Genomic DNA, 13,889 nt, shown 5'->3' with positions numbered 1-13,889 from the left:
CTGACCACTGTCTGTTTGTTCATCTTTTGAATCTGCAATCACTTTCTGCCTGGGGAAACTTCTCTGACCTCCCAAACTAGGTCAAGATTCCCCAAGTACAAACTCTTTTCTTGCAAGGACACAGCTGCAATTTTACACCTGTTTGTGTGATGATCTAACAAGTGTCTCTGTGTCTCCCCCATCGCACTGTCACTTCTGCCAGGGCAGCAGCAGCACGCTGCACTTCAGTGAATGAAGGTATGCCTGTATGTTGCAAAAGCAAAATTGTATTAAATTGTTCCAGGGCAGAATTTATTTGTCTGACATAATTCACATCTTCCGTTTGGGAAGAAATTCCTTAAATTTTCTGGTCCACTTGAATGTTAATTTTTTTTTTTTTTTTTGACAGAGTTTCACTCTGTCACCCAGGCTGGAGTGCAGTGGCACAATCTCTGCTCACTGCAGTTTCCGCTTCCTGGGTTCAAGTGATTCTCCTGCCTCAGCCTCCCAAGTAGCTGGGACTACAGGCACCTATCACCACACCCAGCTAATTTTTTTTTGGGTGTGTGTGTGTGTGTACATATATAAATTTATCATTTTATTTTTTTTTTTAGTAGAGTTGGGGTTTCACCATGTTGGCCAGGCTGATCTCAAACTCCTGACTTCAAGTGATCCACCTGCCTGTGCTTCCCAAAGTGCTGAGGTTACAGGCATGAGCCACCGTGCCTGGCCTTGAATGAGAGTTATCCCTCTTCTGGGAAGCCAACTATGGCATTTGGCGGCCCAATAATCTTTTTTTTTTTTTTTTTTGACAGAGTTTCGCTCTTGTTGCCCATGCTGGAGTGCAGTGGTGTGATCTCAGCTCACTGCAGCCTCTGCCTCCTGGGTTCAAGTGATTCTCCAGCCTCAGCCTCCTGAGTAGCTGGGACTCCACCACCACGCCCAGCCAATTTTTGGGGTGTGTGCCTTTTTTTTTTTTTTTTTGAGACGGAGTCTTGCTCTGTCCCCCGGGCTGGAGTGCAGTGGCGCGATCTTGGCTCACTGCAACCTCTGCTCCCGGGTTCACACCATTCTCCTCCCTCAGGATTCAAGTGCCTCCTGGGTTCAAGCAATTCTCCTGCCTCAGCCTCCCGAGTAGCTGGAACTACAGGTGCTAGCCACCACACCCAGCTTATTTTTTTTTTTTTGTATTTTTAGTAGAGACAGGGTTTCACCATGTTAGCCAGGATGGTCTCGATCTCCTGACCTCGTGATCCGCCCGCCTCGGCCTCCCAAAGCGCTGGGAATCCAGGCCTTGAGCCACCGCGCCCGGCCTTTTGTGTGTTTTTAGTAGAGATCGGGTTTCATCTTGTTGGCCAGGCTGGTCTCGAACTCCTGACCTCAGGTGATCCGCCCGTCTTGGCCTCTCAAAGTGCTGGGATTACAGAATAATCTTTAGACATTTCTTAATTGATCCACTGTCTTGTTCTTTCTTTTATCTTTTGTTAGATAGCTATAAAAAAAGATTGTTTTGGCCGGGCGCGGTGGCTTACGCCTGTGATGCCTGACCAACATGGAGAAAACCTGTCTCTACTAAAAACGCAAAATTAACCGGGCGTGGTGGCCCATGCCTGTAATCCCAGCTACCCGAGAGGCTGAGGCAGGAGAATCCCTTGAACCCGGGAAATCCGGTGAGCCGAGATCGCACCATTGCACTCCAGCCTGCGCAACAAGAGCGAAACTTCGTCTCAAAAAAAAAAAAAAATTGTTTTAAGGCCATTTTTTTGCATAAAGCTTGAAACTCCTATATAAGCACATTTCCTCGTGTGTATTTTTGTTGAATAATCTCGAAGCATACATAGTTCTTACTTGTGGGAAATTAGAATTCTAAGGCCTTTGGGCACCGTAAAGCTAGAATTTTTCGCGTGAAGAACACGCCCCATAGCACCCGCACCCTCCCACCCCGCGCCGCCACCTCCACAGCACCACCTCGTGTTCACAGCATTGACAAGCATGAATAGTGCGGGGCAGGACAAAGACTACAACTCCCATAATGTCTAGCACTTATAGTGACGTCAGTACGGAGCGCGGGCTGGCTTCCTAGAGCCACAGCTTTTCCATTGGCCAACTATTGGAGGCGCCTGCGCAAATGGTGCAATCCCGCCTCCTCCACCCTGTGACGCGCCTGGGGCGCCCCAGCTTTTTCCTGGGATAGCGATGGAGACCTCGGGTGCATCAGCTTCTTCCTTGTTGCTCCCCGCCGCGTCCAGGCCCCCGAGGAAGCGCGAGGCGGGAGAGGCTGGGGCTGCGACGAGCAAGCAGCGGGTCCTGGACGAGGAAGAGTATATCGAGGTACGACCTCGGTGCGGACGCAGGAGACTTCTGGGCCCCTCCCCTGCTTCACGCTCCCCTCGGGTTCCCTCTCTCGGGTCTTGACGCTCCGTCTCCTCTTGGAAGTGGAGGAGTCGGAGTCCCTGCCCTTGGGGTGTGGACCGTCCCACGAGTCAAGTAAATAGGGCAGAGGAAGACGTCTGTGGTGGAAGAGGCTGTAGCAGTGTTGTCAGGGAAAAGAGGGAGCGGCTCTCTTTCTAGGGGACGGGAGTCAGGGAAATAAGATTTTCCGTTAAAGTGTAAGAGTTTGACACACTGAAAGGATGGTGGCAAAGAGAGCTTTCGGTGTTTTGCGCCTGTAGTCCCAGCTGAGACGGAGTCTCGCTCTGTCGCCCAGGCCGGAGTGCAGTGGACAGATCTCTGCTCACTGCAAGCTCCGCCTCCCGGGTTTATGCCATTCTCCTGCCTCAGCCTCATGAGTAGCTGGGACTACAGGCGCCCGCCACCGCGCCCGGCTAGTTTTTTGTATTTTTTAGTAGAGATGGGGTTTCACCATGTTAGCCAGGATGGTCTCGATCTCCCGACCTCGTGATCCGCCCGTCTCGGCCTCCCAAAGTGCCAGGATTACAGGCTTGAGCCACCGCGCCCGGCCGCAAAGAGGGCTTTCTAAAGAGCGGTGGCAGCAAGTATGAATGCTGGGGTTCCAGGAAGAAGCCTGCAGTTGTGACAGCATCTCTAGTGACCGTCGCCCCACCACAAGCTCACAGAAGGAGGAGCTGAAACGGGGATTGGCGGAAGTCAGTTTGGTTTTAGACCTGTTTAATTCAGGACACCTTTTGGGATATGTAGATGGGTGGCTTTAACGGACGGTTGGGTGCCCAAATAGGCAGCTCGGGAGCAAGGTCTGGCTGGAGGTGCAGACTTGGGAATCTCAGCCGGTGCTAGTGACTGGCTGAAGTTACTCAGGAAAAAGGTTTATTTTTATTTTATTTTTTGAGGCGGAGTCTCGCTCCTGCCTCAGCCTGCCTAGTAGCTGGGACTACCCACCACGCCTGGCTAATTTTTGTATTTTTAGTAGCGGCAGGGTTTCACCATGTTGGCCAGGCTGATCTCGAACTGCTGACCTCAGATGATCCGCCCGCCTTAGCCTCTCAAAGTGCTGGGATTACAGGCGTGAGCCACCATGTCCCGCCAGGAAAAGGTTTAGATTGGAAGTAGAAAGTCATGTGTGGAATGAAAGTGACAACACCCACGTTGGTCTGGCTGGTGGGGAGCCAACAATGGAGAATGAGAATGACCAGTTAGCAAGGGCGAGAGAGGAGTTTCAGGGACATCAGAAGAGTGTTTAGTGATGTTAGAGGTTGCAGCATGGCAACCATATGGGATGCTCAACCTGGCTAGAAAGTGCCCTCAAGCTCCCTCAAGCCAGTCCCAATCACTGGGGAAGCAGAATTTGAAGGAGTGGACTGTGAGGCAGGAGCGCCCACACGTAACTCCAACTTTCTTTTTTTTTTCTTTTGAGACCGTCTTGTTCTGTCACCCAGGCTGGAGTGCAGGGGCATGATCTCGACTCACTGCAACCTCTACCTCTCGGGTTTAAGTGATTCTTCTGCCTCAGCCTCCCAAGTAGTTGGTACTACAGGCGCCTGCCACCACGCCCGGCTAATTTTTTGTATTTTTAGTAGAGATGGGGTTTCATCATGTTGGCCAGGCTGGTCTGGAACTCCTGACCTCGTGATCCACCTGCCTTGGCCTCCTGAAGTGTTGGAATTACAGGCATGAGCCACTGTGCCCAGCCTCTGACCTTCATTCTGGTCTGTCCTTGCAGGGCCTCCAGACAGTCATCCAAAGGGATTTCTTTCCTGATGTGGAGAAGCTCCAGGCACAGAAGGAGTACCTGGAAGCCGAGGAGAATGGAGACTTGGAACGGATGCGTCAGATTGCCATCAAATTTGGCTCTGCCTTGGGCAAGATGTCCCGGGAGCCCCCGCCGCCCTGTATGAGGACCCTGTGGGTAGTGGAGAGGGGAAAGCCTGCTGAACTGTTGCTTCAGGCTGCTCTAATTCTCATCCCCCTCTCCTCCCTTAGATGTGACTCCAGCCACGTTTGAAACCCCTGAGGTGCATGCAGGCACTGGAGTGGTGGGCAACAAGCCCAGGCCCCACGGCCGAGGCCCGGAGGATGGTGAGTGAGGATGCCCTCTTTCAGTCACCTGGTCAGGATTGCCTGGGAATCTTAGCCTGTGAGGCCCTGAGGGGGTGCTCCAGAGGGCTGCAGGTCACATCTTGTTCCTGAGGGGTTTTGCCTAAGTAGCAGCCTGTGAAGTCAAAGAACATTGGTCTAACTGGTAAAACATCTGGGTCCAGCTCCCACACGTGACTCGCCTCTGTGAAATGGGACTCTCACCAGCTCTCACTGGCTTTTCTGCTGTGTTCCAGCCCTGCCCTGAGGGCTTCATGGATGTTGGAAGGCCCCTTTTGTCACTATCCTGAAGACGCCTCAGGGCCTCTCCATTTGTTTCCTTCATGTTGGTCACATCCCAGATAACTGCATGACTCGCTGTTTTTCTTTCTGTAGATCTTGCATAGATGTTACCTGTTCAGAGAAACCTTTTTTGACCTGCCACTGTAAAGTCACAACACCACTGGTGCTCTGTGGCTTCCAGCCTGGCTTTGGTTTTTCATCACAAGACATTTTATTTTATTTTATTTTACTTTATGTTTTATTTTTTGACACAGAGTCTCGCTCTGTCACCCAGGCTGGAGTGCGATGGTGTGATCCCAGCTCACTGCAACCTCCACCTCCCGGGTTCAAGCAATTCTCCCTGCCTTAGCGTCCTAAATAGCTGGGATTACAGGCTCCCGCCACCATACCTGGCTAATTTTTGTATTTTTTAGTAGAGACGGGATTTTGCCATGTTGGCCTGGCTGGTCTCGAACACCTGCCCTCAGGTGATCTGCCTGCCTTGGCCCCCCAGAGTGCTGGGATTACAGGTGTAAGCCACCGCGCCTGGCCAAGACATAACATTTTAAAGGGATTACTATTTATGGTCCCTTTCCCTAATTGGCATCCCTTGCACAAGAGCAGAAGCGTTATTTTGCTTTCATCTCTATGCTGTGTTGGGAACAGCACACATGGTACTGTGGGCCTTGCACAGGTACACGTGGAACAGATGAAAGTTGTCATCTTCAGCATGTTTGCTGGGACACACAGGTGTATATGGTAACATCGTGACTTGATGGGGGAGTCCGTTTAGGGAAGGGCACTCCGAGTCCTGTTGAATGTAAGTGTTGTGCACGCCATGGGACTTCCGCATGGTCAGGCCCTCTTTTAATCAGTAGTAGAACATCAGTGCACGTATAGACGAATGAGACGGTCTTTCCTATCAGTTTCTAGACTCCAGTGTGCTGGAACAGCACAGATGTGTTGTATGTTTGCACAAACGTGATATTTTTTGCTTTACAATCCAGCTTTTTCGGCCATTAACACAGTCCTTGTTGTCCTTGAAACTTGACTATCTGTTGAAAATGTAGCTTGTGCATCGCAGGACAATTTGTAGATTTTTTCTTCCTTTTTTTTTTTCCTGTAGAGATGAGGTTTCATTATGTTGCCCAGGCTGGTCTTGAACTCCTGAGCTCAGGTGATCCTCCCACCTCGGCCTCCCAAAGGGCTAGGATTACAAGTGTGAGCCATCATACGTAGCCAATCTGTAGATTTTCAATACCTGTATACCTACATGCCAGTAAATATAGGAATCCTTTTCAGAACCTAAGTGGTAGGAGCCATCATCGCATTTACAGGTGAGGAAGCTGAGGCTCACAAAGGCAGTCACTTCTGCAGGTCTCAGCGATGGTCAGGGTTTCACTTCTTATCTCTCTGACCCCTGTCCTCATCCCTTGGGTCTTGAACTTGTAGCCACCGTGCCTTGTGCATAGCCTCGCGTGTAGCAGGTGGTCAGGACTGTCACTGGACTCGAAGGCAAAGCTCTCCAGGTGGCCCCACTGAAGTTTGCACCACCACCCGCAGCACCAGGGCACCACCTCAGTGGGGGTACCACTTTCCATGGTGGCAGGGTTGGTGTCGAGGTGTTTGGGATTGTGGCTTAGCACCTGTCAGGCCCCATCCAGAGGACCGGGTCATATGGGGTCCCTGGAATTGGGGCTGGCTCTCAGGTCAGGATGATCAGGCGATGACCACCCACCTGTAGTACAGGTACCGGGAAGAGAAGAGTGGTTAAAGTAAGGAAATCCTAGGGAGTGAGGGAGAGCCCCCGAGGATTTGGAGGTACATCCCACAGGACTGGCACCACTTTGGTGGGGGAGGAGCCTGCCCGTGATCACGAGCTCTTGCTCTAACACCTGTGTTGCTCCCTCCGGTCTGAATCAGACTATGTAATTCCCTTGGCATCCAGCACGTGAGCGGAGCTGGCCCCGCATCTGTAGGGCACCACCTGAAGGCTCTCTGGGCAGTCAGAGTGGGCGGATTCTGCCCCCATGGGGAGTCCTTGGCAGTGTGGGCTCTCATGGGCAGAAGCCAGGACCGGGGAGAGGATTCCAGCACTGCATGTTGGGGGCTGTGATTCCTGGGCCTGGGTGTCGTCCTCTTTCCTGACTGCAAAGGGTGCTGTGTTCCTCCTCCCGCAACCCCTAAGCAGGAGAGGCTGGAGAGGAGGAGGAGAAGGAGCCACTGCCCAGCCTAGATGTCTTCCTGAGCCGCTACACGAGTGAGGACAATGCCTCCTTCCAGGAGATCATGGAGGTGGCCAAGGAGAGGAGCCGGGCACGCCACGCTTGGCTCTACCAGGCTGAGGAGGAGTTTGAGAAGGTGTCGCTGGGGTCTTGGGTGTCACATAGGTGTAGGCACCCTCTGTGGTGGTTGGGGGAGCCCCAGGGCCGAGGGTACAATGCCCAGGGGCATGTCTGACCATCACTTTTCCCCATGTGATTGCAGAGGCAGAAAGATAATCTTGAACTCCCGTCAGCAGAGCACCAGGCCATCGAGAGCAGCCAGGCTGGTGTGGAGACCTGGAAGTACAAGGCCAAGAATTCCCTCATGTACTATCCAGAGGGTAAGCAGCGGGCCTGGCAGCCAGATGGGGAGGTGTTGGGTAGAGCTGCGTGTATCTGGCTCTGTGTTTGGAGCAGCCTTCCAGTGTGTATGTCTGTGCCCCCTTGGAGTTTGGGCCTCCAAGGGGTACTGGTCTGTCTCAGAGTGGACAGGTCTGTGTGAGGTCAGCAGTGAGTGAGGCCCTCCCCAGCGGCACCAGGGCCTGCGTTCTGCTCAGTGCTTCTGTTCATCTGGGAGTGACTTGGCCGAGAAGCGAGCTCCTCATGCTCCTTAGGCTGCTGCCTTTCTGACACCTGCTGCTACCTTTGCTTCGTCTGCCAGGTGTCCCTGATGAGGAGCAGCTGTTTAAGAAGCCCCGGCAGGTGGTGCATAAGAACACACGCTTCCTTAGGGACCCCTTCAGCCAAGCCCTGAGCAGGTGCCAGCTCCAGCAGGCAGCCGCCCTCAATGCCCAGGTGAGTGGCGGGTCAGCAGGGTCACATGCGCCAGGCGGCGCAGGGCTGCCTGGGGGCAGGCACGCTCTCTCCCATGTCCTTGAGCTTGGCGGAGATCAGTGAGTGGAACCATCTGCGTCCCTGTGCGGCAGGGGCCTGAGTCTTTCCTCAGCCCCAGTGGGCTTCCGTTGAACACTGCCTTGGTCACACACGTTCTGTAGGTCCAGATCTGTGCCAGCTCCCTTGATGGCAGGGGCATGAGAGAAAAGGGGCTGCTGGGAGTGAGTCCAGGCTGGCCACTGCACGCGCACATTGGGGGGCAGGGAAGCCAGCGAGCAGCAGAGGGAGCCCAGTCCCGGGGGGTGGCTGGGGTGGGACAGGCCCTTGGTTGGCAGAGAGCAGAGGCTTTCTGAGTCTGGGAGCAAGACGAGTGGACGCTCTCTGACAGTGACTGTGGTGGTCACAGGGTTGAAGTGGGGAAGGCAGGAGGAGACTAGAGCATAAGTCCTGTCTGTCGTCAGCATTGTCCCCTGCAGGGGCCTGGCGTCAGCATCCTCTGGAATCGTTGGGATAGGTGCAGCTGGAGCTGAGCCCTGGCACCTCCCTGCATGGGAGGAGGGGCTTCCCTCGCTCGGGTGCCCACTTTGACAGGCCCTCAAGGTCTTTGGGGTGGTTGAGGCAGGGGCCCTCCCTCTCTTTCTCCAAGAAGGCCGCCAGCCCCAGAGCCCCAGCCTTGCCTTGAGGAGAGGAAGTGTTTCCAGCATGTTCCCACGTGTTTGCCCACTAGCCCGCTGTTGAGCGTGGGCTGCAGTCCCCCTGATGCCAGCCTCTCTGCTTGTTCCAGCACAAACAGGGCAAGGTGGGCCCCGATGGCAAGGAGCTGATCCCCCAGGAGTCCCCTCGAGTGGGTGGATTTGGATTTGTTGCCACTCCTTCTCCTGCCCCTGGTGAGAAAAGTGCCCACTGGCAAGTGGGCCTACTGCTGGGACTCCCTGGGAGAGGTGGGCTTCTCAGTCGGCCCTGGCCACTCTTGGCCTCCACCTGGCCTGCCCCACACCTTGTGTAACTCAGGGACCTGGTCTCCTGTCTGTACAAGGCCTTAGAGGCCAGGTGTCCAGGCTGCTTGGGGCCGTGGGCGGGCTGGACTCTCAGGCAGACCTGACCCGAGACATCTTGGGGTGATGTGTCCTGTCCTGGTCCTTACTGTGATGTCAGCAAGTGGGGGTGTGTGCACAGTGCTTATGAGTCTAAGTCTACCTGGCACTGCAGGGAGGGAGGCTTGGCACCTCAGGGAGCAGGTGAAACTCAGGTGGTCCCATGGCATGCGTGGGTGCCCCTTCTGCACTCTGGCCTCTGTGCTTTTGGGTGCTGGTGCTGTGTCACAGGCCAGGGCATATGAAGGCACCACAGGTTTGCCTGGGGTTCTAGGAGGTTTGGGAGCCCTGGAAGTCCTGAGTGTCTCCTCCTGCATGGCTGGGGGAGACCTCCCAGAGGCTCATAGGCTAAGCACATGGCTGTAGGGCCTTGAGCCTGCCTCGGGCCTGCTAGGAACTTGGCATTTCCCTTTCGGAGGATGGAGGTGCCAGGGTTCCAGAGTCCTGGGGAAGGAGAGAGGGCTAGCTGCCTGCCTTCATGTTAGCAGGGATGCACATTGGGTGAATAGGCTGTGACTAGAGGGGAGGGTGGTGGGGAGTCCTCTGGTCTGAGACGGTTTTGGGCTCTTTATTTGCAGGTGTGAACGAGTCCCCAATGATGACCTGGGGGGAGGTTGAGAACACACCGTTGAGAGTTGAAGGGTCAGAAACTCCCTACGTGGACAGGACACCGGGCCCAGCTTTCAAGGTGGGTGGTGGTGATGGGGGAACCGTGTGTGACCGGGGTGGACACCTCTAGAGCCCTGAGTGCCTGTGGCTCAGGACTGAGCACTGGGATCGGCCCCCAGCTGCTGACAGGCAGAGTGCTGGCTTTTCTGAATGCCAGGGCACCGAAGGCAGGTGTGGGTGGGTGGACCTGTCACAGAGGGATTTGGGGGTGTGAGGGCTGAGACACCAAGGCAGGGAGTGGCTTGGGCTCTCTGAATCCTAGAGGCCAAGTGCTGTTCATGAGTGAGGCAGGATAGTCACAGACACGTCAGGAGCTCTGCAGGCCTGAGGACCATGGGACGTGGCTGTGTGCTTGCATAGGAAGGCCCCTAGTTACAGAACACGACTGGGGCATGCTGGATGACACGGCTCAAGCCTGGTGTTGTAGGAGTGGTCAGGGTGGAGTGTGTGAGAGCCGGCACAAACCTGGGGAGGCTCTTCGTGGGCTGGGTCAGATGCAACAGGCCTCCCCGTACCACTGCGGGGCTTTCCCCAGAGTACTTAGTAGAGGTAACCCATGTCCAGACAAAACATGGGGAGAGGTTTTGTTTACTCTGGTTCTGAATTGTCTGGGATGCAAGGATAACCAAGGCAGACGTGCGAGAGGGATAATGAAGAGGATGCTGTGCTGTCAAATGTGAGAGTATAAGGCAAGGGCTGAGGTGCTTCCGAGGTGCGCCCGCCACTGCTTCCCGAGTCTGCAGGCCAATGGAAATTCTGAAATCATGATCCAAGTCAGAATTTAGGGCTTGATAAAGATGGCAACTCAAATTGCACTGAATAGCAGAGTATTTAGAAATGAAGGAAGCTGGATCCTTAGGATGTGTAGCAGCATACATTCTGGAAAGGTGAAAAGGTTACATGTAAAAACAATAACCATAAAACAACTAGAAGAAAATAGTGGTGAGTATTTAGTTTGATTTTTTTTTTTTTTTTTTTGAGATGGAGTCTCGCTCTGTTGCCCAGGCTGGAGTGTGGTGGCGCGATCTTGGCTCACTGCAACGTCCACCTCCTGGGTTCAAGTGATTCTCCTGCCTCAGCCTCCCAACTGACTGAGACTAAGGCATGCGTCACCATGCCTGGTTTATTTTTGTATTTTTAGTAGAGATGGGGTTTCACCATGTTGGCCAGACTGGTCTCGAACTCTTGATCTTGTGATCCACCCACCTCAGCCTCCCAAAGTGCTGGGATTACAGGTGTGAGCCACTGTGCCTCGCCTTTATTTATTTATTTATTTATTTATTTATTTATTTATTTAATTTTAAACAGATAGGGTTTCACTGTGTTGCCCATGCTGGAGAACAGTGGTGCAATCATAGCTCCTTGTAACATTGAGCTCCTGGGCTCAAGTGACCCTCCAGCCTCAGTCTCCTGAGTAGCTGGGACTAACAGCACACACCACCACACCCAGCTAATTTTGTGTGTGTGTGTGTGTAGAAAAGAGGTCTCGTCATGTTGCTCAGACTGGTCTCCAACGCCTGAGCTCAAGTGATCCTCCTGCCTTGGCCTCCCAAAATGCTGGGGTTCCAGGTATGAGCCACCACTCCCAGCCTGTAGTCTAATCTTAAGTTAGGAAGGACTTTCTAAACATAAAAGCAAAGGAAGAAATCACAAATGAAAATAACAAACAGCAGAAAATGTTATAAATGAAACGAGTGCAAATAACTGAAAACACACATGCACGGTGTAGCGCAGTTGACTTGACCCAGGGTCTTGGTGAGGGTCTTCTGAGTGACAGCAGCAGAAAAGGAAAATGAGCCCCTTGAGAGCAAAATAGGCCACAGACACACGGGGAAGCGCCCAAATACAGAGTGCCGATAAGACGGAGATGTTCACTCTGATAATCAGGGAAACAGTAATCTCTCTTTTTCCTGAGAGATTGTCAGAGGGCATGGCTTTGGGAGGAACAGGAAGACAGGTGAGGAGTGCTGGGCCCTGGGCAGGTCAGGCGGGGTTGGGGGCTTTCCAGGGGCTTTTAGTGGGAGGTGATGGTGGGTTGTGGGGGTTTTGTAGGCAACAAAGAGAGGCTGACAGCCACCACAGTGGCTTTCTGTGTGAGGGGCTGCCTGGCATGTGGCAGGCCTGGCACAGCTACCCACACGCTTGCTACCTTGTAGATCCTGGAGCCGGGCCGCAGGGAGCGGCTGGGGCTGAAGATGGCCAACGAGGCTGCCGCCAAGAACCGGGCCAAGAAGCAGGAAGCCTTGCGGAGAGTGACGGAGAATCTGGCCAGGTGAGGGGCCGCCTGGCTGGTGGGGAAGTGTGAGGGTGGCTCTGGCCTGCTCCTGCTTGGCCCCTGCCCTGATGGTGTGGAGGCATGGCCCATGCGGCAGAGTCCAGGGCAGGTCCGCGGAGTTCCGCAGTGGGTACTGTGGCAGCTCCTCTATCCAGAGCACGGCCACACATGGACAGGATGAGAGGCCCCCTCCATCTTCTCTTTCCTCTACGTCCTCTTTGGCCCATCCCTAAGAGGCATCTTTAGGCATGTGGTCCTGCTGGGAGCTTTCATCAGCCCTGTGGAGATGGTCATTGTTCCCCTTGGAGAGGGGTGGGGTCCACCCCACAGCCAAGGGCAGTGCTGCTGTTTGACCTCAGGTTTGACCTGAGTGCTGCTGTTTGACCTCAGGGATCCCCCGCATTTGCCACCATGCCGGCAGTGCCGTCCTCCTCAGCTCAGAGTGACTGTGTCTCTGCCCAGGCTCTTCCTGGGAGCCGAGGGAGGCCCTGCTGCCAGCAGCTCTCAGCCCACCTAACCCTGCCTCTCTCGTCCATCCCTTCACCCCAGCCTCACTCCCAAAGGCCTGAACCCAGCCATGTCCCCAGCCCTACAGCGCCTTGTGAGCAGGACGGCCAGCAAGTACACAGACCGAGCCCTGCGGGCCAGCTACACACCATCCCCAGCACGCTCCACCCACCTGAAGACCCCGGCCAGTGGGCTACAGACCCCCACAAGCACACCAGCGCCTGGCTCTGCCACACGCACCCCTCTCACGCAGGACCCGGCCTCCATCACGGACAACCTGCTGCAGCTCCCTGCCCGGCGCAAAGCCTCGGACTTCTTTTAGAGCCAGGCCTGGGCTGGGCCCATAGACGCTTCATGGAGCCTGCAGGGCAGCTGTACACCCAGCAGAGGACTCCAGCCTTCTCGGGGCCCAGGCCTGGGCCAAAGCTGTTGACTACGCCAGGAGCCACTGGAGAAAGGGGCTGTGCTGGGGCCAGGCTGGCACAGGACCCACATGCCCACGCCACATCCCAGGGCCTTGTCAAGCTGTTTGCTGTTTAATCAGCACCTTGAAGTGTCATTAAAGAACACCTGGTACAGTCTGGGGGTTGCCTCTCCATCCTGCTCCCCACACAAGCCCTAGCCTTGCCCTGGGGCCTACATCGTGTCTCAGGACCGCAGGGCTTGAAGTGAGGGGCCCCCCAGGTGAGGAAGCTGCAGGTGGGGTGGCTGTGGGGGCACTGGATGACTCTGGCATCGCTTTCTGCAGCACCCGGAACCTGTGTTCTGAGCTGAGCTCACATCCTCCTGTGCTTTCTGCTCCTCTGAGGGGATGTGAAGGAGAAATGGAGCCTTTGGAAGTTGTACTCTCAGGTTCACCTGCAGTTCTGGGCCCAGGTCTGCAGCCTCCACTCTGGGCTTGCCCGCTGTGAGGTGCACTGGTTATAGGACTGTGTAGGGGCTGCATATCAGGTGATCTCAGCCGCCACCTTCTCCCAGCACCTGGCTTCCAGCTCATGGGGTGGGACTGTCCCGCTCACCTCTCTGCTGTAGGCACTGCCCATCTTTTGCTGCTGGCCCCGGCCTCACCTTGTCTCTCCCACCAACAGGAGCTCCCAGATAACAGTAATGTGGGCCCCAGGCTCCATGCAGAACTGGCAGGTCCTCTGTGCACTGCGGGCACACTTGCCCATTGACCAAGGATATGGGTGTCTGACCCCTAGGAGTCTGGTGGCCTGACGGTCCTGTGCCTGCTTTCTGCAGAGTGAGAGGGGCCAAGCTGGGCCCAACACCAAGGTCTGGCCCCCAGACCTCAAGTGGAGGTCACAGATTGTGCACTCAGGGTGGGGGTCTCACTGCTCAGGGACACACCTGGCCTCTGCTCACACTGGCATCCTTCTTGCTTTGAGTGTGCCCAGCCTGTGCTAGGCGATCTTCTGTGGTCCTCTTTCCTAAGTGCTGAAGTTCTCTGGAGGCTGGTGCAGGGCCTGATCTCTGCCATCTGCCTGGGGCCAC

At 54.8% G+C, this 13,889-nt stretch overlaps 1 protein-coding gene across 2 annotated transcripts; it reads left to right on the top strand.

Annotated features, from left to right (window-relative positions):
• The first annotated feature begins 2,090 nt into the window (after positions 1-2,090).
• ESS2 (ess-2 splicing factor homolog) lies at positions 2,091-12,976 on the top strand. 2 transcript variants are annotated; one of them, XM_023192603.1, is made up of 10 exons: positions 2,091-2,310; positions 4,118-4,286; positions 4,378-4,473; positions 6,944-7,113; positions 7,240-7,357; positions 7,678-7,811; positions 8,635-8,737; positions 9,523-9,632; positions 11,770-11,885; positions 12,438-12,974. In XM_023192603.1, the coding sequence occupies exons 1-10, from the start codon at positions 2,176-2,178 to the stop codon at positions 12,715-12,717; spliced, it is 1,431 nt and encodes a 476-aa protein (XP_023048371.1). In that variant the 5' UTR covers positions 2,091-2,175; the 3' UTR covers positions 12,718-12,974. The 2 variants fall into 2 exon arrangements, with proteins under 2 accessions (XP_023048371.1, XP_023048370.1); XM_023192602.1 differs by having other exon boundaries at positions 2,124-2,310; positions 6,941-7,113; positions 12,438-12,976.
• Positions 12,977-13,889: the final 913 nt, after the last annotated feature.

Source organism: Piliocolobus tephrosceles, chromosome 19, assembly GCF_002776525.5.
Source record: "Piliocolobus tephrosceles isolate RC106 chromosome 19, ASM277652v3, whole genome shotgun sequence".
Lineage (NCBI taxonomy): Eukaryota > Metazoa > Chordata > Mammalia > Primates > Cercopithecidae > Piliocolobus > Piliocolobus tephrosceles.
The sequence above is the reverse complement of the archived record's forward strand: the minus strand, read 5'-3'. Positions and strand labels throughout refer to the sequence as shown.